The sequence below is a fragment of the Phyllostomus discolor genome, chromosome 10, assembly GCF_004126475.2.
Source record: "Phyllostomus discolor isolate MPI-MPIP mPhyDis1 chromosome 10, mPhyDis1.pri.v3, whole genome shotgun sequence".
In the NCBI taxonomy this organism is placed as follows: Eukaryota; Metazoa; Chordata; class Mammalia; order Chiroptera; family Phyllostomidae; genus Phyllostomus; species Phyllostomus discolor.
In genome coordinates, this window is record NC_040912.2 from 18,634,722 (window position 1) to 18,651,643 (window position 16,922).

Genomic DNA, 16,922 nt, shown 5'->3' on the forward strand with positions numbered 1-16,922 from the left:
AGGTACAGAGTAAGAGCATGAAAGCAATCAAACCTTGTATAAATAATGTGCCTTTTTTTTATTTAATGATGGTATGTTTGTCTTTTTCCCCTTATTGCATGTAGACTTAGGAGAGTATATTTTATTCATTATGGCTTCCCCAGCACCTGAACTTATAGCACATAGGAAGCAGTCAGTGACCTTGAATGGCTGAATGGATGGATGGATGGATGGATGGATGAGTGAATACAACTGTCCTTTCTCTCATAATCCACAGCACTTATTGTCTGTCCCATAGTCTTTTAGTCACTAATTCTGTTCAGTTTAGCATCTTATAGTGCTTTCTATTACTTTCTATTGGTTCAGTGTCTAATTGTTGCATTCCTATAAAACAGTCTTCTCTGTGCTCATTGATGGCAAGGGTGGGACAAATGCTTCCTTGTACACCTCACAGTGAGAGGCAGACGGAGACAGGGACTTGCTGAATTGAAAACATTTATTCACAGTGACTTAAATTGCTGAGATCTAGTTTGCCTTCAACAAAAGGAATATTTTTATTGGATAATACGGTATACTTTAAACAAAATATTTTTTTTGTTTGTTTTTTAAGTATGGAGAATTTATGGAAATATTTTGTTGAGCCTATGGTGACTTCTGCTAAGTGGAATTTGGAAGTTTTCTAATTATGCTTTTATAAATTTCTATATACAGTTTGCATTAAAATCACAATTTTCAGTGAAGTATGGATTTCTTACTTTGAAATTTTAGTTTTTAAAAATGTTGTCATGCTACAGTTATGTTTAAACTTAGTTTTAAAATGAAACATTCTAAATAACCACAATTTTAGTCTACGTTTTATGTATACTGTTGCATATATAAATACACAAATGTGTTTATACTTTACCATTTTTCATTGTAGCATATTCTTCAACAGTGTGTATAAGTATTTCTTGTTGTACCTTTACATTGTCACTAGCTTTTAAAAAATCACTGGAGGGGGAGGGGGAAGGGGTAGGGAGAAAATACAGACAACTGGAATTGAACAACAATAAAATAATTTAAATAAAAAAATAAATCATTGCTGATGTTCTATAAATCTCTTTCTCCATATAGATTCTGTATATCATTTCTTGGAGATAAATTTCCAAAAGTGTGCTTAGCATTTTCAAAAGTAAATATTTTAATAGTAATTGAAACATTCTAAATGTACAAAAGGAGAAATGTAAAAGTTGTGTTGGTTTTTTCCTAATTCATTATTTATTTATTTATTTATTTATTTTTGCTTTATTTCAGATCAGTCTATCCATATGGGGATGGGGAGGCCTTGTCATTGTCCTTTCTCTAATAACATTTGGACCTTTTGTAATATTTTATTTGGCATTTTATATCCTCTGCTTTGTGGGTGGGTAAGTATGCTTAGTGATAATTTTGCAATTCATATGTCATGTTCTGTTGTTCCATATTGAAACAAATGATCAAAAGAAGTAGAAGTACGATTTATTGTGAATGTTATTTTTACAAATTGTTTTTATCAAAGCTTTAAAGTAAAACTAAGACACTTAATAGAAATAGAAATGATGATAATTATTGGTACCAGAAATATATCATCTTCAAAATTAACATAAAAATTTTAATGATACAAACTTTTTTTGTGCTAAAAGAAAACTTTTAAAGATTTTTTAATTGCTTTGGTGTTATTCTTTAAGGTTGAAATTACCTTATCTATTATAATGGTAACAAGGTAAGTAACTTAGATGGAGATTATGCATCAGATTTTATGTAGAGATATTGTGTTAGTGATTAGACTTCGAACAATAATGTTAATTATTTTCCTTAGTGAATGCTGTCATTTTGTTTAAGAAAATTCAAACAAATACCTGATTTTGCAGTTTTCTCTTCATGGTAATTTGGTTTACAATGTTTATGATGCCTTTTACTTTGCTTCGATAAACTTTTGCAAGAGATGTTTCAGTCATGCTTTTGTATAGCTTCCTATGCAGAGCATTTGGTGTCAGACATGAGTTATTTGTAAGAAAATGTATAGACACGAGAGATGCTTGTTTTAGATACTCTAACCAGCTTAGCTGAAATGAGCATTTTGTTAATAGATGTGTGTATGTGTGTATTGTATATACATATATATGATATGTCTATGTACTTATTTGTGGAATGAATACCTATGAGTTCTTTTAAAAATACCTTTTGAGAACCCCCAAACTTGGAGGAGTTATTTTATCTCACAGTTTTAGAGGACTTAATTGAATAGCATATGTAAACTATGGCCTGCAAGACTATGTGAAACACTAAAGGGGTGGCTTCTGAATATATCTACGATCTGTTACCTCTCTCAGGGTATGGGTTTGAAAGTCATGTGTTGTCATTATAAAAATAGGGAGTGCATCCACTAATTGTTGAACAAGTGAGAATTAACTAAAGGACTGTTCATAAAACTACTGTTTATTTTAGTTTTAGTGTTTTTATTAGAATTGCTTAGATATAATAACTATTGAAAAAATTAAGAAATAAGTAGCAGGAATCAGATAAATGGAGTTCTGAAAATCTTTATTGATTATAAAGATGATTGAAGACTGTAGATCTGCAGCCATTTGGCTTCTAAATTGTACGCCTTTGTTCTAGATTAAGGCCAGAGCTGCATGATTGCATAGCTGCATGGTTGCACCTCTCCTGCATAGCATCATAGCTGCTTTTACTTATCGGAAAGGAGAGTGTCTCAAGATGTTTATTTGAAAGGAGAGATTTCTTCTACTTTACTAATTGAATACATCCTTGGCAAAAGTGAAGGAGAAGGATTTCCCAATACTTCAGAAAGGGAGGACATTGCAGCTTTGTAGAGGAAGGTAGGAGTCCTAGGAACCCTTGGAAGATGGAGAGGTGGAGAATTACTTCTTTTAGACTAAATTGCTTTATACAAAATTTGGGAAAGAGAGAAAGGTGATGAGCGCATTCATTTTAAATTCGTGGGAACCTGTTTTCCCTTTCTTGCATCTGCTAATTTATTAAAAAATAATTTTCAGAAAAATTGTTGGATATTTGTACAGTATGCAAAATTTTTTGGATTAAGATGGGACATTGGAGAGTGTGAGAGAGCCACTAAAAACTCTTTAGATAACATTAAGTCACATGGTAGGGTCTGAAATTCCAAGTTCATTCTGGCTCATAAATTAATGTTGTGTTCCAGATGTTGATCCCAGTGACAAGCACTGCCACAATTAGGGACTTCTACTTACATACTAGCAAGCTTCTCAAAAGGAGATTAGTTAATTAAGCACTCTGAGGTTATTCAGTTATGGTCAGTGAGTACCATAATTCCTAAGTCAGGTCTTTCTTATTTTGGCTTTCATTACGAGCAGTGACTGCCCCTTTTTAACTTAGTACAGTTGAATGCCTTATGAATTTTAAAAGCAAAATAGGCTTTTAAATATCAATCTCAAGTAAAAACATTTCATATAATTAATTTTAGCCTTAATGTATTTATTGTGTGAGTTCTTAATGATATATTTTCTTTTTTCTTAAAATAGAAGCTTGAGGGAAATTAATACATTTTTCTGTGGAAACCACTTTTTTGTTTTTCACAAATGAAACTTAAGTATTTATGTTAAGTTCTGCAGTTTATTTACAATGTTGAACGTGTATGTATTTTTCTTATAATCAGAATGGTATTATGAGTTATTTAATGACATTCTGTTATGTTTGGTTATGCAATCACTTGTAGCACCTGTTTTTTCTTAAATCTCAATGCTAATGCTGTGAGGTTCTTTGTGAGGTCAGACTGTTCCATAGCCTACTTCCTACTGTCATTGTGTGTTCAAAGGTTTTTGTTTTATCAGTCTGCTTCAAGGTGATGGTTTTAGAAGTACATTGTTTTCTTAATATAAGCATTTCATTGTGCCTGTAAATGTGCTTATAACCAAGTAAAACTGAAATACAAAGCCAACTTAATTCTTAGTAATAACATCAGATATACACACGTGAAATTTACTGATAATTCCGAAGCCTTTTTTAAAAGAGACAAAAACAGAATTGATGACATAAGCTGATTGATTTTGTGTTTTCCACTCTCCTCCCTGTTTTTGTGATGCCTGTACTGAAGAGCAGTGAAGTGGCAGTAGCCATAAAAAGCAGAGAACCCTGAGAATCTTCAATTCTTGATGCTTGAGCATATATAATTTTTCACTCTTCCATTCTTGTTACTATAGTCTTTCAATTTGTAAGATTCCCACACTGTTGTTAGACAACAGTGGGTCATTCTTCCGTGGGTCATTCTTAGATGTTCTTTAAGTGGTCCCTTCCTCTCCTTTCCACCATTGTCCCTCGACCCCTACCCCTCTGGTCACTTTCAGTCCATTCCTTGTTTCTGTGCCCATGGTTCTATTTTGTTCATTAGTTTGTTTTGTTCATTAGATTCCTCTTATAGGTGAGATCATGTGGTGTTTGTCTTGCACTGCCTGGCTTAATTTCACTCAGCGTCATATTCTCCAAAGCCTTATTGCCCTGAGTGGACCAGCTTCCTCTCATCTGGCAGTTTAGATTTTTTTCTTTACAGAATTCCTGTCTACTTAGTAGTGCTTAGATTTAATCGGTAAATTTTACATATAGGAAATGTTGATAGCATCTATTCAATATTTAAAGGAGTACTAAACCAGTACTTATCTTACCTTGACTCTATAATTTTCTTTTATTAATTCCAGGCTTATTTAAATAAATCGTACTTTGGATCATTTTTTTTCTATATAGCTTTATTCTGTATTCAGAGTGGCAAGTTATATTAATATCTTATGTTAATTAGTTAACAATAGAAAGCATGTGATTTAGCTATAGATTTAGATCTCATTTGTTTTTGCTTTTGGTTATTAGCTAGCCTACTTATTTAATGTGAACTTATTTTCCTAAGTATACTGGGTGAAAACTTTCAAAAGCATTATTACATAAATTCAGAAATGTTTACAGTTGATTTAAACTTCAGAACATAGCAAAATCTGTCAATTTCTAGCCTTGCCAAAGTCACAGACTGATGTCTTAGTGAACAATAAGCCATCTATTGAATCTGAAAAACATACTTGGTCATAGATGTGTTAGATTATAGTAAAATTTTGTTTTTGCATGTATAATTGAATTTTTTGCAGGGGTATTGCGGTTACTCTCCTGTTCGGAAAAACAAACTCAGAGAAGCACCTAGATCAGTGTGAACACTCGTATCTTCCTCCAACATCAACTGGAATTCCTAAGGTAAATAGGCTAAAGGAATGGGAAACCTCAGAGTCCTGTCCTGTTCAGTGATGATAATGTGATCATCTGTGTATGGTTTGGCAGATTTGTCTGTAATTCACTAATGCTCATTATAAATTTATAGAGGCTGTCTGATCGTGCTTAGAAAATGCATTTTAAAAAGCTACCTTGTACACTTAGATGTTAAAAGTGGGAATGCACATTTGAGGAAAAGACAGAAAATTGGAGAGTTTTTCCCTGTATCTTATCTAGAATTTCAAAGTATCAAATGTATGATTTGTGTCAATAAATAAACTGCTTTGAATGAAATAAAAAGCATATAAAACAGGGAGAAAGGGGGTACCTTTTTTTTTAACTCACTTGAAACCTAGCTTACAGTTAGGCTATGCATTATTTATAATTTTAATAAGTTAGGGCCAATTTTATATCATCTTGAATTTTGCTATTTTCTTTTTTCAATATATGTCATAAATAAAAATGGAATTGAATATGATAGATAGTAATATAGATAGGCCTCAGATTTGCATTGCTGCAGTTCTCATTGTGAGATTGGGATGGTTTTATCTTTTACAATGATGCAAAAGGTCTGGAGTTGATGCTGTGACTCTAATGTTACAATTACTAACTTGTTCCATTTGTGCTAAGGTTTAGGAGATGCAGAGAAAGTAATATATAGAGTGTTATTTTGCATTTTCTAAGATGAAAAACTCCATCCCACTCATTTTCATATTAATAAATATCTTTTTTTCTAATACTATAACTTTTAAAATAATTTGAGACTTTGTCTTCCTTTATGACTGCCATTAATATGTATTCTTTGAGTTTGCATACAAATCTAAGGAAATGAACCTTTTTCTTTTTTAGATTCATTTCTTAGCCATTTGAGTGGTAAATATAGAAGATGGGAAATACTTTTTAAATATATTTTATTTATTTTTTAGGGAGACAGGAGGGAAGGAGAAAGAGAGGAAGGGAAACATTGATGTGTGAAAGAAAGAAATATAGATCAGCTAGCTGCCTTTTGCACATACCCTAGCCAGGGGCCTGGCCTGTAGCCTAGGCATGTGCCCTGACCAGGAATTGAACCCACCTGTGACCTTTCACTTTGTGGGACAATGCTTGGCCACCTGAGCCACACTGGTCAGGGCAAGATGGAAAATATTTTTAAAATTAAGACCCCAAACAGTCATAAATCATAGCCAAGACTGATAAGTCTTTATAATCTGTATTTTAGTAGATAGTATAAAAAATAGTGATTTTGAGTTGCTTTTTCTAAAATGATTTATAAGCAGGAATTATGAAAAAAACTTAGGTTGTATAAACTTGAAGCATATGTTTTATATATATAAACATATGTGTATATATAAATATGTATATATATGTATATGTATATATACATATGTATATCAGTATGCTTTGGTTTGTATTTTTAACTGAAGAGTGTCCTATTACTTTTCATTGTGTTTCCAGACTTCTGGTCTTTCTGAAAACTACAGAGAAATAGAAGAATTAATTTTCATTAGTTGCTAAAAATCATTTCTAAATAAAATCAATTTAAAATACATTCCTTTTGTAGCTGTTTGGACTGGGAGGGGATAAAAGGGAGAGGAAAATTAATAATTTAACTCACTTGAAACACTAACATACAGTTTTAAGGGGTGTCCAACACACGCCCCATGGGTTGTGTGTGGCCCAGGATGGTAATGAATGCAGCCCAACAAAAAATCGTAAGTCTACTTAAAACATTAGGAGATTGTTTTGTGATTACATGTTACAGTGTATTTAATGTGTGGCCCAAGACAACTTTTCTTCTTCAGTGTGATCCAGATGCCAAAAGGTTGGACATTCCTGTTTCGTTGAACTGCGGCAACAACATAGCTATATATTTTCAATTTTCTTACACTCTAAATAATGTTTACTGATTTTATTAAATTTTGAAGTTAAGAATAGATTTTATTTTGGGTGTGTATATGTCATGACTTGAGAAATAGTGTTTGTCTTATATTGGATTGTCCAAAAGTCTGTTATGTTTTTTCTATAAAATAAAAGACACATTTTTCATTTTCACCAATAACTTGATTGATTTGGATATTTTGAGTTTGTTGGCTATTTCCCAGCATTGGTTTCTGGTGGGTAGAGGCCAGGGGTGCTGCTAAACATCCTCCAGTTCATGAGACAGCCCCACAGCAAAGAATTATTTGGCTAAAATGTCAGTAGTACCAGGAAACTTCACAAACCACTTTTGGCACATTTGATCAGTTGCAGCACCTTCTCCATACTCTGTACAAATCTTTGTTTGCATTTCAGTTGTGTTTTTACCTGTCTTGAAGTAATAAAGCAGAGTATGCCAGAAAATGTTGCGTATTTTCTTCCATCTTCAATATTAAAATGCCTACACAAAAACTCACTGATTTTGATAAGTTTTTTTAAATGCATATTGATGGCAACTGTCACAATACGGTTGTTAAGGACAACTAAGCAGTATTAGAGCCTTGTACAGAAAAAATGTAATGGACTTTTTGGCCACCCCAGCACTGGTCTCAAGAAATAAGTTATTTATTTACTTGAAGATAATGAGAGGAAAGTTACAATGAATATTCAGTTAGAAGTAAACTACAGAGATTTTTAACCAAGGAAGTATGCAGTAAGATGTGATGGTTTCCTTTCAGTGTTTAGAAGAAATGAAACAGGAAGCCAGGACTATAAAGATCGATCGAAGATTGACGGGTGCCAATATAATTGATGAACCTCTTCAGCAAGTGAGTTTCAGTATGTGGTATTTGAATTCCATATATTGTGTGCTAGGTGTATTTGTTTTGAAAATACTAAGATACAATTTTGCTGTTTATGTAATATGCTAGAAATGTATTATAATGCTATTCTTGGATTCTATATTTAAAAATGCTGCCTTATTGATGAACTAACTTATAATAATGTGTTTACTTATTATTTAAAACCTTTTGATTGAGTTTGCATTTAGAAAAGAAAGTTTTTACTGATATGTTTGATGTTTCTAGGCATTTAATAGTTGAAGTGTTAATCTTTAAAAAATGAACACACACTGTGCTTTGTTAAATCAGATACTATTCCCTACTAGTTTTATTACTTCAATTCAACAACATTAAAATGTTACAATTAAGAACTTTATTCCCCCCAAAATATTTCTCACTGATTTTTTAAATTATAAGATTATTATAAATAATAATTTTAACATTTTTAACATCTTTAAAATTTTAACATTCATTTTATAGACAACCCCATATTTAGTTTAACAAAAACATTATACATTAAGTTCTATTATTTGCTTTTTATTGGCTAACAATACTGTTGGCAGTATCAAAGGTATTAGAATTGAGTGAATGACATAATTTTTGTAATTTGACCAAAAGGAATCTGATGATATAATCTTGGAAAAATTATTTCCTTTTTTAGAATTAGGGTCCATTGACATTACTTTGCATCTCATTCCATCAAACCAATTAAAACTGTTCATAATATTATAGCATTGAAAGTTTACTTTTTCTGTCTTATGAATTTGGGGTGGGGTTGGCCATAGATAACTAATTTTTAAAACATTGGGGCAGTGTATGAGGTAGGGTACCAAAATAGTTAAAAATTTTTTGAAATGGTTTTTAGTATATTGATGCTTTTTAAATGAAAGTATTTACCACCACAGTTTAGTGTGTAAGAGAGTAAATATCAATTGGCAAGTAATCCTTTTAGGTTTTAGTTTGCCATCGTCACTTTTAAAATCCTAAACAGCTGTATTTCCCCCCACTATTCTTGTTTTAGGTTATCCAGTTTTCCCTGAGGGATTATGTGCAGTATTGGTATTACACACTGAGCGATGATGAGTCTTTTCTTCTTGAGATTAGGCAGACTCTTCAAAATGCACTCATCCAGTTTGCTACTAGGTAAGGTTACTGGATTGTATTTAGGCTTAAAAATATATTGTTAGGTTACTGGATTAAATTTAGGCTTAAAAATAAATTGTTTGGACCAAGTGGGGAAAATGAATTATATTTGACTCTTGAATAACCTGGTAGGTTAGGGGGCCAACCCCTACACGGTTGAAAATTTGCATGTAACTTGATTTCCCAAACTGTAAGCCTTACCAATAACAAGCAGTCGATTAACACATACTTTGTCTGCTAAATGTATTATATGCTATATTTTTACAATAAAACCAGATGAAAGAAATGTTATTAAGAAAATCATAAGGTAGAGAAAATACAATCACAGTACTGTACAAATTTATTTTTAAAAATCTCCATGAATGGGTTTGTGTAGTTCAAACCCATGTCGTTGAAGTGTGCACTGTATTAAAGGTAAGTTGGACAGTAGATAATAGATAACTTGGGTTATGGAACTAGAGCCCTAAAAACCTTGAAGTTTCTCCTTTAAATTTAGCCTTTGTATTTACAGAATGTTTATTTTGATTAAGCTCTTGTTCTCTCGGTCTCTATGTCCATTTTTTCCTCTGGATCCAATCCTGTGACTTTTCAATCTTTCACCCCATTTGTTGATAATTTATTTCCCCTGTTACCCATACTCTGTTTTATTTGAGTGCTAAGGAAATTAGTTTCTCTTACTTTTTGGCACTTACCTAATAGAAGTCCTCTTAGTGGAAAAAACCAAAGGGTCATAAGTGAGCGGAGACTATTCAGTTTATTATTTATTCATAGAAGAGAATATGAATATATTTTGTTTGTCCATCATTGCCTTTTTTTATTACTGTATTCTGATGGTTCGCTTTAAGAAACAACCACTCATACATATAATATTTTGGTCTAATCCGTGTACTTAAAATACTTGATTTTTTGAGGGGGCTATTTCATATCCAGGTATTATTTATTTTTGAAAGAAAAAAATACTTTTAATCCTCACCTGAGGATATGAAGATATGTTTACTGATTTTAGAGATAGAGGAAGGTCGGGGGAGAGAAGGAGGGGCAGGAGGAGAGAGAGAGACGGAGAGGAGAGAAGAGAAGAGAGGGGAGAGTAGGAAACATTGGTATGAGAAACATTGATGGGTTGCCTCCCGTGGGCACCCTGACTGGGGATGGAACCCACAGCCTACGCCTGTGCGCTGACCAGGGATCAGACTGGAAGCCTTCTGGTGTACAGGATGATGCTCCAAGCAACTGAGCCACCCAGCCAGGGGTGCAGTCTTTTTTTTTTTTAATCAAGAATTTTTTCTTCCCAGTATACATAAAGATTTTCCTACTAACCTGTGCCCTGAAAGCCCTAATGTGTAAAGCAGTTAAGGCCTTGGCCATCAGTACACTCAAATCTGAATGTGTTATTTTCTACCTAACCCCTCTTCTTTCTCTTAGGTTCTTGAAATACATTCCTATACTTTTGAGAATCTTGGAGTAGATCTTTTTCCTAGGGCTCTTACTGTATGTGTGTGTGTGTGTGTGTGTGTAATCTCTTTTATGTGTTGTTAACTGCCTGCCTTTGAGTGGGGTCTGACTTCTAAGGACCCTATGAATGAGTGATGTCCACAATGTCATGTCCATAGCAGGCCTGCTCAGCTTCTCTAGACTCAGGCCTGTGGCTTCTTTTATGCAATCAATCCATCTTATATTTTGTCTTCCATTTTTTCCTACTGCCTTCTATTTTTCCCAGTATTACTGTCTTTTCCAAAGAGCTCTGCCTTCTCATGATGTGCCCAAAGTAGGGCAGTTTCAGTTCTCGTCATTTTTCGCCTCTAGCCAAGTTTCAGGCTTAATTTGCTTTACAGCCCTGTGCCCATAGATATTTCCAGCTCATCTGCTCTGTTAAGTCTTTTCCTCTGTAACTCAGTTGATGCTCAGCTTTAGAGTAGGAGGTTAATTCTTCATCCTCAAGTCACTGGGGAGGCCTGCAGTAAGATGTATGGTTTGAACAGTAACCTTAGTTGTTGAGATAGATTTGAGCTGCTTCTTCTTTATGATTAACAGCAAACATTTGCAAAGTGACCAGCCATAATTATGAGTGTAGACTCACTGTGGAACACAGGAAGTATAATAAAGGATAATCAAGCAAGGTCAGAAATTAGATTTTATTCTCCTTTATTTCATATATGTAACATTATTGAATATTAGGTATTCTTTCAGATAACTTCTGAATCAGTCATTTACTGCTTTCTATAACACCATCCTAATGATTTTTCCTTGAAGGGGTGGGAATAAGAAAAGTTAATTATTCTTGTGTCTGACTGCCTAAGAGTATATTAAAATACAACACATTTTAGACCTGGAAAGAACTTTGAACTAGTACATAATTGGAAGACCTGAGTTTGCATCCTGTCCTACCACTTTGCTGTGGAACTGTGAACAAGTATTTTAAACTCTTTGAACCTTGGTTTTTCTCATATGTAAAATAAACATAACATTACCTACCTTGTTGTGTGTTCCTCAAAGGATTTATTGTCAGGATCAAACTCATCTGTCCAGCTAATGTTTTGTTCCTACTTTGTATCAACCAGATGCTATGGGTACAGTAGTGAGTAAAACAAAAGTCCTGCCCCGTGAAATGTAATGGAAATAATTCTTGTGAAATGTTTTCTGAGTGGTTATGCCATCCAGCATCCCAGTTTCACAAATCGGGAAGCTAAGGTCCAGAAAGATTAAGTGGTTAGTCCATTGAGTTGGGGGCAAAATTAGAATCAGATTGCTCTTAACAGTCCAGTGTTCTTGCTCCCCCCACCACCCCGTTCCCTGTCTGATATATTATGATGTAGACTGGTTCTTGCTTTCCCCCCATTCCCTGTCTGATATATTATGGTCTAGAGTATTCATCTTAGTCTCCTCACCTTCCTTTCCTCTGTGTAATGCTTTTCCTGTTTTCAATCTGCAATCCCCTTTTCTTTTTTTTTTTAAAATATTTTATTTATTTATTTTTAGAGAGGGAAGGAAGGGAGATAGAGAGAGAGAGAAACATCAATGTGCGGTTGCTGGGGGTCATGGCCTGCAACCCAGGAATGTACCCTGGCTGGGAATTGAACGTGGGACACTTTGGTTCCCAGCCCGTGCTCAGTCCACTGAGCTACGCCAGCCAGGGCTCCCCTTTTCTTTAAATTTCATATTTTTCCCTTTTCTGTCAGTCTGTTATCAAGCTAAATATTTGGGTGATTACAGTCTAAGAGCCAGGTTTCTTCCATCCTAGACTGACCTGAATTTATATCTTTTCTTTGCCATCAACCTTAAGCTTTGGGTAAATTAATCAATTCCTCTCGAGTCTTGGTTTCATCTTCTAAAAAGCTGATGATAATATTTTAGAGGCTGCTTTAGGCTAAAAACCGCATGTAGTAAAACCCCTGGCATACAGTACGACTTAACAGTTGTTTGTTGGTGCTGTCTCTGTGAATGACTTTTGTTTACCGTCATTGGCTTTTCTTATTGCTAAAATGTGCTTCTTAATAGAGACGCTGTGACTATTTTCAATGCCAATATCAAGAAAATTAGGCCTATTTGTAGTCATTCAGATATTTCTTAATCCTTGTTCTGTGCTCTCTGCTATGTACTGTGAAGCATATGACGAGCATTCGTTGTTACTCCTGTCCTTCAAGTTACAACTTTGTATAGGGTTCTTAACTGGGGGCCCACAGAGCACTGAGAATGTATGCAAAACTCTGTTGTGTGTTTTATTTTTCCTATGGAGTGGTTTCTCTAGATTTCATCTTTAAAAAGGGTTATGAACCTAGAAAAAATTTAGAACCACTGAATTCTAGTGTTTATATTTATTTGTCACCTTGGAGGAATAATTACAGAATGTCAGCATAAAATGAAATGCTAGTTTTGAGACAACAGAAAGAAGAGGTCATACTTAGAGTCTAAAGTCTTGGTTTTGAATTCAGCTCTATTATTTATAAAGCTCTATAGCCTTGAATAGGCAGAACTCATGGATTCTTTGAAATCTTGTGGTCACTCGTATGTACTTATCAGGTTGTTGTTAGAATTAAATGACATCACATTTGAGAGAGTACTTTGTAATGATAACACCTCTTGCTAACATTAATACAACATCTGTTACTTTAGTAGCAATTTGTGGAAGAAAACCTTCACAGAGCACTCATTTTTTAATAAATTTTTAATTTATTTTAGTTATTGTTCAAGTACAGTTTTTTGCCCTTTACCCCATCCCAGTCCACCCCCTTCCCACCCCCCTCCTGTCTCCACCCACTCCTTGTTATTGTCCATGTGTCCTTTATACTAGTTCCTTCAAACCCTTACCCCCATCCCCTGAAACACCAATCCAAAAGAACCTATGCACCCGAATGTTCAAAGCAGCACAATTTACAACAGACAAGTGCTGGAAGCAACTTAGGTGTGCATCAGTAAATGAATGGATCAAAAAACTGTGGTACATTTACACAATGGAATTCTATGCAGCAGAAAGAAAGAAGGAGCTCCTACCCCTTTCGACAGCATGGATGGAACTGGAGAGCATTATGCTAAGCGAAATAAGCAAGGCAGTGAAAAACAAATACCCTATGATCTCACCTTTAACAGGAATCTAATCAACAAAGCAAACAAGCAAAATATAACCAATGACACTGAAATTGAGAACAGGCTGACAGGGAATTTCACAGAGCACTCTTGAGTTCTCTGGAACCTGGGTTTGAAATAGGCTGGAGCCTTACTTAGCTGATGAATACTTAATAACCTATCTATTTTTATTCCCCCTTCAAATAAGATATTATGACATAGGACAGAAAGCCTGAGACATCTATATTATAATTCTACCTATACCATTAAGTTACAGTGTATTTAAAAGAAAATTTTGTAACATCTATTAGTAAAATAGTAATACTAATTCTTATAGCAAACTTATGGTTGTATGGGACAAATGAGATGATATGTATGAGGCATTTCATAAAGTGCTTGTTAGCTGATAAATAACATTTTGAGCATGTTACTTGACTTTCTGTTTTTCAATCTCTGCATTAGTAAAATAATTATCCCATAGGGTGGCTATAATGATTATATGGGGGGAAAATACTTACAAGATACCACAGGATCTGGTACATAACTGTTTAATACAGGTTAACTTGGTTATTATTTGTGTTATTTATTATGTTCCTAGGATATATACGTGGACTCTTTGACCTTGTTTTAGTTTGCTTTCTTTTATTATTATTTTTTTTTGGGGGGGGGTGCTGGTAGGAGACAAAATTAAAGCATGTGAAGTGGAAAGAAAGAAAGTCATCACTAAATGGAAAGAAAGAAAGAACAAATCTAATCTAGAGCTAGAGTGGACCAGAATAACTGCTAAAGACCTCATGTGGATTGAGGCCCAAACTGGTCAAGAATGGGTGTGTTGGGACAGAGAGAGAGGGATAAAGGACATGCTAGAAAAGAGAAATAGTAGGAGCAGAGTTCTGCGAAGGGGGATAAGGTCAGGTGGTGGAAACGGTGAGGATATACAAATGAACAAGGAATCTTGTTGCTCTCCAAAGTGAAACGTGATTACTAGCTCCCTCCATTTTTATTCCCCTTAACCTCAGGATTAGCAGAAAAAAGAGATATTCTAATGCCACTGTGCTCCCTCCTAATGGGTTTTCCTCTGGGGGGAAGAAGTATTGATATGATGTGGGCCCCAAATTCAGTGGTTATGGTGGTAATCGTATCATTGTTTCTGAAATGACAGGGGGTATGTTCTGAAAGTTTTGCCATTTTTCTCACTGTATTTTGCCTAAAAATAATAAGTTGTATGTTCCTAAACTTGTCCAAAAGGCAAGCACAATTTAAATAATGGGCATTTGCAACTATAAAGCTTTATACTCCTTTGCCATTTTATGTTCTTTGCCATTTGAAAACAGCTCAAAACTAATATTAAATGAAAAGGTGATTATTGTCATATCTATGGTAGTAGAGCAAAAATGATTAAGAATCATCTGAATATTTAAAAGAAGGGGAAATAAGTTAATGTTTTTAGATCTACAGAGTAGATGGATTTTTAATTGTGCAGCTGACTCTTGAACAATGTAGGGGTTAGGAGTGCTAACCCCTTGCACAGTCAGATATCTGCATGTAACTCTCAGCTCCCCAAAAACTTAACCTCAGTCTTTCCTCAGTATCCACTGAGGATTGTTTCCAGGACCCCCAGAGATGCTCAGCTCCTTTATATAAAATGGCATAGAACAATGCATATATCTGGCCCTCTGAATTCTTGTATGCAAAACCCAGGAATATAGAGGGCCAGCTGTGTATTTATTGGGGAAAAAAACAAAACTGTGTATAAATGGACCCAGACAGTTCAAACCTCTGTTCAGGGATCAACTGCATGTATAATTCAGATGCCATGCAATTCACCCACTTGAGGTCCGTGGCTTTTAATATATTCACAGAGTTGTGCAACCCTCATCACAATAAATTTAAGAACATTTTACTGACCTGTATTCCCTATCAGTCTCTCCCCCATTTCTCCCAAACTTCCAGCTCTAGGCAACCACTCACTGTATTTTGCCATGTATAATGTACTCCTGTGTGTAATGCTTACCCACGTTTTTGGCCCAGACTTGCAGGAAAAAAATCTTTCGTTTTCATTTCTTAATTCATTTTTTAATTTATTTATATTTAGAAACAAAACCAGTTATCGTATTCCAGAGTAGTATTTTGCATACGGATATCATTATTATTTTCTAGAGTTAACACTTTTAATGCAAAAGCATAAATCAAACAATTAAAAACATTTATGTAGATATGGGATTAACACTACCTGTGTATAAGGAACATTTTTCCCTCAAAAATTTGGGCAAAAATGTGCAAATTACCTGGCAAAATACGGGTATCATGTTATCTCTGTGGATTTGCCAATGCAATATGTTGTCTTTTGTGACTGTTTCCTTTCACTTAGCGTAGTGTTTTCAAGGTTTATCCATGCTGTAGCCTACAGTAATGGTTATCCATAAGAATAACAGTTGATTTTATAGGTATACCACATCTTGTTTATTCATCAGTTGAGGGGTATTTGGATTGTTTCCACCTTTTGGATATTTTGAAGAATGCCACTGTGAGCATTGGTGTACAAGTTTTTGTGGTCATATGGTAACTCTTTAACTTTTTGAGAAATTGCAAACTTTTAAAAAGTGTGTTATGTTCTCACCAACAATGTTATTGTTGCGTTCTCACCAACAATGCAATGTTTTGTATTGGAGGGTTTCAATATCTCCATGTTCTCATCTGTACTTATTACTCTTTTTTCCCCTTCATTCTCACTCTAGGGCATGCTTAGAAAGAGGAAGGAGCAAAGAGGGGGAGGTTCAGAGGGATGAGGGGGGAGAGAGAAGGAGACAGAGAGAGAGAGAGAGAAACACTGATGTAAAAGAGAAACATTAGTCATTGGTCCACTGCCTCCCACTCACACCTCTACTGGGGATGGAACTGAGTCATGTGCCCTGACTGGGAATTGGACCCACAACCTTCTGGTGTATGGGGTGATGCTCCAACCAACTGAGCCACCTGGCCAGGGCTTGTCTGTCTTTTTTGTATTAGCCCCCTACTGGGTGTGAAGTGGCATTTCAGTATGGTTTTTATTTGTATTTCCCTGATAGCTAACAGTATTGAGCATCTTTTCTTGTGCTTATTAGTCATTTGTATTATATTCTTTAGGGAATGTCTATTGAGATTGTTTCCCCATTTTTTAATTACTTGTTATTTTATTACTGAGTGTACTGCTGCTTATTTTTGTAAATAGTGTTATTGGAC

General features: G+C 34.6%; 1 protein-coding gene across 3 annotated transcripts in view; it reads left to right on the forward strand.

Annotated features, from left to right (window-relative positions):
- The window catches only part of SNX13 (sorting nexin 13), a 122,355-nt gene that overhangs the window by 35,481 nt on the left and 69,952 nt on the right, over positions 1–16,922 (forward strand). For all 3 annotated transcript variants that reach the window (XM_028525141.2, XM_028525142.2, XM_036010544.1), the window contains exons 2-5: positions 1,273–1,385; positions 5,124–5,226; positions 7,896–7,985; positions 9,019–9,140. In XM_028525141.2, coding sequence (XP_028380942.2) covers positions 1,273–1,385; positions 5,124–5,226; positions 7,896–7,985; positions 9,019–9,140 — 428 coding nt within the window. The remainder of the gene's footprint in view (positions 1–1,272; positions 1,386–5,123; positions 5,227–7,895; positions 7,986–9,018; positions 9,141–16,922) is intronic.